This window comes from Malurus melanocephalus, unplaced genomic scaffold, assembly GCF_030028575.1.
Source record: "Malurus melanocephalus ecotype Western Australia unplaced genomic scaffold, MMel_1.1 scaffold_230, whole genome shotgun sequence".
Taxonomy (NCBI): domain Eukaryota; kingdom Metazoa; phylum Chordata; class Aves; order Passeriformes; family Maluridae; genus Malurus; species Malurus melanocephalus.
In genome coordinates, this window is record NW_026623462.1 from 384,059 (window position 1) to 391,313 (window position 7,255).

At 62.3% G+C, this 7,255-nt stretch overlaps 2 protein-coding genes across 3 annotated transcripts in view; both read left to right on the plus strand.

The window, feature by feature from the left end:
• The window catches only part of DPM2 (dolichyl-phosphate mannosyltransferase subunit 2, regulatory), a 4,955-nt gene extending 2,220 nt beyond the window's left edge, over nucleotides 1-2,735 (plus strand). Inside the window, exons 2-4 of the mRNA XM_057374611.1 lie at nucleotides 40-409; nucleotides 1,504-1,606; nucleotides 1,895-2,735. Coding sequence (XP_057230594.1) covers nucleotides 40-409; nucleotides 1,504-1,606; nucleotides 1,895-1,953 — 532 coding nt within the window. The 3' untranslated portion in view covers nucleotides 1,954-2,735. The remainder of the gene's footprint in view (nucleotides 1-39; nucleotides 410-1,503; nucleotides 1,607-1,894) is intronic.
• A 414-nt stretch (nucleotides 2,736-3,149) lies between these two features.
• On the plus strand, nucleotides 3,150-5,945 carry ST6GALNAC4 (ST6 N-acetylgalactosaminide alpha-2,6-sialyltransferase 4). Of its 2 annotated transcripts, none has more exons than XM_057374628.1 (6): nucleotides 3,150-3,613; nucleotides 4,248-4,324; nucleotides 4,552-4,722; nucleotides 4,873-5,285; nucleotides 5,404-5,511; nucleotides 5,593-5,945. In XM_057374628.1, exons 2-6 carry the CDS (start codon nucleotides 4,313-4,315, stop codon nucleotides 5,780-5,782), a joined length of 894 nt encoding a protein of 297 aa, XP_057230611.1. In that variant the 5' UTR covers nucleotides 3,150-3,613; nucleotides 4,248-4,312; the 3' UTR covers nucleotides 5,783-5,945. The 2 variants fall into 2 exon arrangements, with proteins under 2 accessions (XP_057230611.1, XP_057230610.1); XM_057374627.1 differs by lacking the exon at nucleotides 3,150-3,613 and adding an exon at nucleotides 3,880-3,964.
• Nucleotides 5,946-7,255: the final 1,310 nt, after the last annotated feature.

Genomic DNA, 7,255 nt, shown 5'->3' on the forward strand with positions numbered 1-7,255 from the left:
CCGGTAGCGCGGGGGCTGCGGCTGAATCGCGGCCCGGAGCCCGTGCGAGGCTCCCTGGCTGCCGCCCCTGCGGAGAGACCGGGCCCGGCCGCYTCCCGGGGCAGGCGGGATCGGTCCGTGGGCGACCCCGGCCGGAGATGCGGGGTGTGGACTGGCTCAGGAGTTCCATGCGGCAAGGCCCGGCAGCCGCGGTGTCCGTGTCCCGGGCTTTCCCGTCCCCCCGGTGTCCCGGCCCGCAGCAGCGCGGTCACGTAGCCAACACCCGGTGCCCTGGCCGGCGCTGCCGTGCGGATCCCGCTCTGACCGTGTCCCTTTGCAGGCCACAGCGACGGACCAGCTGGTTGGGTTTGGCTTGGTCGCCTTCAGCCTCGTCCTCTTTGTTTACTACACCCTCTGGATCATCATACTGGTACGGGTCTCTGGTCAATCAAATCCCAGTCAGTGCACAATCATGTGTTTCCCTGGCCWTTTTTCAGGTGATGATGTGTCTGTGCCCGAAGGATTCTTGCCCTGGGGTAATTTCAGGGCAGATCTTCCTCTGTGTGCTGGCACAGCCGTTGTCTCTTGTGGGTGCTCCTGGCCTCTCCTGGGGAACACCAAACATTGCTCGTGGTGCCCACCTGCTCTTTCAAGACAGTCTGACCCAGCCAGGGCTGGATGTGGCACTGGGGAGAGCTGAAGCATGGCCCCGATGGAGCTGTGGTCATCAATATCCACACTTGCATATCTCAGATTCCTGGTTCTGGTGGGAGATGAYAGAGGGAAACATAAAAAGAGACGGATCTAAGCAAATCTGGAGCTTGGTAGGGAGGAGAATTTAGGGAATGCAGGGTTTTGGAAAAGTGCAAGGCTGCCCACTTCTGGGGACACATCAGCTGGGTCATTAGTGGTTTTCTCCCTGAAAAGAAATTTCTCCTCAAGAGCTTTCCAGGTGCAAGAGGCCGGGKTCAGCCCCAGGGTGTTGTCTGAACTCTCACCGGCTTCCCCTCCAACTCCAAATGTTTTGAATTCCCCTCTTGCATCTGCTCACTGTGCTGCCTGMTCCGTGTCTGTGCTCCCGGCATTCCCAGAGCCGTGTGGCAATCCTCACACTGCTCCCTAGTGTCCAGAACCTTCCACTTCCCTCCGCAGAGGGATTCTGCTGGGATAACTGGAGCGGAGGTGGTGCAGCTGCTCCCTCCTGCAGGGCACAGAGACTGGGATTTGCTGTGTTCTGCACCAGCGCCTGTGCCCACCCCAAACCCCTGTGCCAGCCCCAAATCCCTGTGCCCACCCCAAACCCCTGTGCCAGCCCCAGTGGCCTCCCCTCGTTGTCCATTAAACACCGAAGCCTTCATTGCCCACCCACTCTTGGTCCCTGTGGCTGTGGCTGAGCCATGTGTGGGTCTGAGCACCATTTTTTCAGCCACCTCACATCAGATATTTGTGTTCTGCTCCCAAAACCTCGAGGCTGCACCTCAAGGTGTTGTGCCCACCTGGTGACACCGCTCTGTGTCCCTGCAGCCCTTCATTGACAGCGACCATGGGATCCACCAGTATTTCCTGCCTCGGGAATAYGCAGTTATCATCCCTGTGGCGGCCGGGCTGCTGCTGCTGCTATTTATAGGTGAGAGTTATTTCTGTTGTTCTAATTAGAAACTTCTAAATTAGGAAGAGAGAAGAGGGTTGCTAGGGGTTTAGCTAATGTGTGACACTCGTGATACTCTGGGTGGTTACTGCTACAGCTTAGCCTGGCACAGGGGCTGTGTTTGTKTGTGACTTTGGCTGTTTGAGCCTCTGAACAGCACAATTTTCTGCACTSTCTTCTGAGATTCTGTTTCTCCTTACCAGGTGTTTTAGAAGTGAATGGAATTAAAGGTTTCCTACCTGGATCTGTTTTCTCTTTCTCTCTCAGGTGTTTTTATAATGTTCGTCATGTGGAAGAGCAGGAAACCTGCCAAGAAATCAGACTGAAGGCCGACATGAGGAGATGAGGAGGTGCCCACGCTGCGGTGTCGTAGCCAGGAAAAGACTTTTCCTGCAGCTCCAGGCAGACACCTCCTCCGGGGTGCCCRGCACTGAGCTGCTCCCACGTTCCTTCCTGCAGAGACTAAACCTGTAGTTTACAATTTACTGACCAAAGAGAAGCAGGATTCATCCAAGGCTCATCACATGAGGGACCAGAGCCCCTGCTGAGGGATCTGCTSTCCCTGCTCCCCAGCTGGGGCTGCCCTGCCCACTCTGGGCACTCCTTCCCCTCTGCTCTGGCTCTGCCCAGTAGTTTGTTCCTTCTGGAACCTTTTTAAAGTTTACATATGCTTTGTGGGGTTGTTTTGATTCAAGTCTGAGAGGAAAGAAATGAGAATTTGTGCTTGGAAAGAGCAGGTTTGCCTTCTCCATTTGCTGCWGGAAGGGAAACTCATGGTGCTGGGGGCTCTTGCCTTTCTGAAGAAGGACCCCATGAGGCTGGGTGTGTGGGAACAGTGCTGCCTTCTGCATCCCACCATGCAGTCACCCAGATGAGGGGGTGGTGAGGRGATGTCCTGGATCACGAGGGAGTGTTTGGGGGTGGTTCCCATCACAGCTGCCAGCCCTGGCTGGGTTCCTGTCCCAGACAAGGCRCCCTGTGCCAGCCAGGCTGGGGCTGAGCAGGAGGGTGTGGTGGCACTGTCCTTCCCCCATGGGGTTTCCTCTCCTGGCAGCTCCCCTGGACCATGGTGAGCAGGATCACTCTCAATAAAGGTCTGCAAGATCTCTGTCCCTGTCCTCTGCCCATGCCAAGGGGTGCCACAGGCCTGCCAGGATGGGTTCAGCTGCATTGCCCTGGCAGTGCATGACATCTGCTGACAAGGTCCTGCCAGTGAGGACAGGCAGGGAAGCACCAGAGAGAACCTGGCCCAGCCTCGTACAGGCTCTGCTGTGCTTGGGGCTGCTGTCCCCTGCCTGGGGAGGGCAGRTATGGGGCACTCTGACCCTTCTTGCATGTGCTGTGAATTTCCTGCCAGCAGCATGTCCCACAGTCACCTGTCCTCCTCGAGGGTGATGCTGGTGGCTGGGGTAGCCCGAGGGCCACAGGTCCTGGGGTGACCCTGGCTGCAGCAGCCAGTGGAGGGTCCAGAGCTGATGCTCTGGCTGGAGGTTTGTTTCCAGCTCTTGCTCAGGCTGCTGGGCTGCGCTGGGCTGTCAAACTGCCCTTCCCTGCCACTCAGCTGCTGGCCACAATGGTGGGCTGAGACAGAAGGAGGCAAAGAGGGAAGAATGCGATGGTGACAGGGAGCTCCAGGTGGGACTTCCCCTYCAGCCTTGCTTCCTGTGCAAGAAGCCAGTGTGTCCTATTGCTTCCTCTTCCCTGTGCAGGACAGCAGCTAGGACTGCTTTCAAGGTTACGTCTCATGTTTCTTYATCACCATTGGGAGAAATTGAAGTCCCGTGCCCCTTCCTGAGCCAGCAGGCAGCTCGCTCTGGGAACACTTCTCGTGGGTGCTCTGTGGCGTGACCCTGGCAGGAGGGGCTGCAGGTGACCCCTGGGGCCACTGGATGGGGTCTGGGGTCTCGCCCGCCCCGGTTCCGCTCCGGAATCATTGCGGATCCTTGTGGTGTCCCTGGGCTCATCGGGAGCTGGTGGGGCACSGAGGTGAGAGAGGACAGGGGACAGGGAGGCTGGAGAGACCCACGGGCGGGCGGGGAAGAGAGGGCAGGGCAGGGAAAGAGCAGTGGGGTCGCTGTGGGGGCACACGGTGGGGAGAGAGGCGGGGGCGGGTATCAGGAGGTGGGTTCCGGGTCGGTCCCGGTGCTCCGGGCACGATCCCGCGGGCGCGGGCGGGCCCGTCCCCGGAGCAGCCGGGTCGCGGGGCGGGGCGGCCGGGGGCGGTCCCGGTGCCGGTCCCGGCAGTGCCCGCTCGGCTCCGCCCCGCCGCGGCCCGCTAGCCCCAGTCCGGGCGGGATGCGGGACCCGCCGCCGGCGGCCCTGGGGGCTCCCGGCTCGGTGAGTGGGGCCGGCACCGGGGACGGGAGCGCCGCGCCGGGGGGACACTCCGACCCCGAGCCCTCCCCGGTGGGGCGGCACCCTCGGAGGCACGGGGGGAACTGGATACGGGGAGGGGGGAACTGGACACGTGGGGGGACGCCGGAGGGTCCTGGGAACGAGGGTACGTGGGGGGATCCCGGTAATGGTCCCGGGGAGGCGTGAGGGGGAACCCCGGGCGTTGGGGGCCAGGGGAGATCCCGCTGGGCGACCTCACCCCCGASTGAGCCCGCTCCGCTTGCAGGGTGCGAGCCCCCACCCTCCCGGTGGCCCCCGGACCCCGCCCGGTGACTCGCCAGCCCCCCGAGGATGAAGACGCTGGTGAGTACCCGCTGGGGCAGGGGGCGAGGAGCCGGTGGGACCCCACCGCCATCGGGGGGCCGCTCGCCCCGGAGCCCGGCGGCTGGATGGATCCCCCGTGGGCATCGCCGCTGCAGGAAGCGAGCCGGGCCCGGCACCCCGCACACCCCGGCAGCCTCCGAGGGGCAGCTCCCGCGGGGCCGCTGCACGTGGACGGGCCCGGAGAGCTCTCCCCGCTCTGCTTGCAGGTCCGGCTCTTCCTGACGCTGCTGTGCGCCGTGGTGGTGGCSGTGCTGTACATCCTGCTGCGCTCCCATGCCCGAGTGCAGCCCTGCTGCCAGGCCCCGGGGCTGCGGGACAGCCCCGCCGCATCCACCGTCCGCAGCTTCCAGGGCTACAGCCGCGTTCCCGACGGCAAGGTGCGTGGGGATGGGGCAGCGCTGGGGCTGCTGGAGCGGCTCGGCCCACCTGTGCCTCAGTTTCCCTGTCCTTACGGAAGGGCAGACAGGGCTGTGGGTGTCCAGCTGCTTCGGGAGGGGAGGAGGAGCTGACGGTGCATCTCCCCACAGCCTCTGGAGCGAGCGCTGTGCCGCCACTGCGCCGTTGTGTCCAGCTCGGGACAGATGCTGGGCTCGCAGCTGGGACAGGCCATCGATGGGCAGGAGTGTGTCCTGCGCATGAACCACGCTCCCACCACCGGCTAYGAGCAGGACGTGGGGGCACGCAGCACCATCCGCGTGGTCTCGCACACCAGCGTCCCGCTGCTGCTGGGGAACCAGCCCTACTTCTTCCAGCAGTCCCAGGAGACCCTCTACTTCATCTGGGGGCCGGCCAAGAAGATGAGCAGGGAGAAGGTGGGCTCGACCTACCAGGCACTGCTCAAGGTGATGGAGAAATACCCCCAGCTGCAGATCTACACCCTGACTGAGGAGAAGATGACGTACTGTGACGATGTCTTCCAGAACGAGACAGGAAAGAACAGGTACCGCTGGCTCCTGAGGAGCCCCATCGGGTTCTGACCCAACCCCTTGGGCACCTGTAGTGTGGCCAGGCCAGCAGCACAGTGCCACCCACTCCAGTGTGACCACAACGCTTTGCAGGATGAAATCYGGCTCCTTCCTGAGCACGGGCTGGTTCACCATGATCCTGGCCATGGAGCTGTGCGAGCAGATCCGCGTCTTCGGCATGGTCAGCGACAGCTACTGCAGGTGTGTGGGGGGCTGTGGGGGCAGGGGTGGGGTGGTCTGGTGTMCCCCCAAGTCCCAACTCACCCCGTMCCCTCCTRCCAGGGAGAAGAACCACTCCAGTGTGCCATACCACTACTTTGAGAAGGGCCGGCTAGACGAGTGCAAGATGTACCTGATGCACGAGCGAGCTCGCCGCGCCGGGCACCGCTTCATCACCGAGAAAGCCATCTTCTCCCGCTGGGCCAAGAGGAGGAACATTGTCTTCAACCACCCATCCTGGGCAGGCGGGTAGGGCGCCAGCCATGGGGTGAGGCAGCAGGAACCCCGGCAGCGGGGCAGCTCTCATCCTGCAGCAACGTGTCTCAGCTCTGCCAGTGCCAYGGTTGGACACCTTTTGCCAAGCCCTGGAGCAGGGAGTCTGTGTTTCTGCAGAAGCAGTGCCTGTTTGCCCGGCCAGTAGATGGGCTGGGAACCCCCATGTTGGTTTGTGGGGGGCATGAGCTGGATGCATGGAGCCCCAACAGCTCCAAACACYGCCTGGATGGACTCAGGGTGACTCAGATTTCCGCCCGCTCTACTAAGAGGAATATTTAATGCAGGATTAGACATGCTGCTGGACTCCAGCAGGACATGGGGCAGAAACGCTCAGCCCCACCAGGGCCACAAGCTGCTGCCTCTTGTAGGGACAAAACTCTCCTGTGGTCCTTGCCCCACTCGTGCTCTCTGGACAGTGCTGGGTGTGGGGTGCAGGCAGCTGGATCCAGGCTCTGCCTTCTGCTGCCTGGTGCCTGCATGCCCCCAGCTGGGAAGCCCCAGAGCCACACGTGCCCTGGGGGCTCTGAGTTGCCTTGTCACAAGTGCCCTTGGATTCAGACCAAAGCAAATGTGGCCATTAAAATTGTTTTTAATTCAGTAGTGCCCTTTTCTGTGCCACTTGTGGCTGCAGGACGGGATAGGGAGGGAGGGGGAATACACAACAGCTCATCACAGGCTGCCAGGCTATAAATAAGAGGGAGAAGTGACAAGGGGGTAGAGCTGAGCAGAAGCATGGAGGAGGGTACTGAAAGCAGTTGAGGTTGTTTGGGAATCAGCAGCTGCATCTCTGCAGGATGGGTGCTGGGTTTGGAGTGGTCCTCAGTCCCACAGGGCCCAGTGCTGCCTGGCTGGCAGCAGGACACTGGCAGCTCCATGTCYCTGGAGATGGGACATGCCATGAGCACGTGTGGGCCCGAGCCCACAGCAACTCTTTGAAACTAACAGATACCTCATGTTTGGGTGGGTCTGGTGGTGTCTGGAGTGTCAGGGGTGACAGGACAGGCAGAGATGCTGGGGTGCAGTGARGACTGACTGCTCCAAGAACTGGGGGTGCTGCCAGGGCTGCTGTCYGCAGGGCAGTGCAGCACGGGAGCCCGTGGAGCTCTGCCTGCTACTTCAGCTGCCTCAGCCCCACGCTGGGCAGGCCATCACCGGCACAGCGGAGCCAGAATCCCTCTGAACGAGCATCAGGGATGCAGGGCCCTACCAGCAGTGGAGCACTCTCCCTGCACCACGAAACCCCCCGGAGCGSGGCCCTGAGCTGCCCGGCCAGCGCGGGGGAGACTTCGGCATGCCAGCAATGCGCTGTGCCCCGCAGCGGGTCAGGCACGGCGGGCTGCTCCTGGACAGCCGGGCAGTGCTGCCCCAGCCCCGGGGCCCTCGGGGAGCGGGGGGTCCGGCCCGGCCTTCCCGGCGGCTCTCCCGATCCCGGGAGGGCGGCACTAGGATC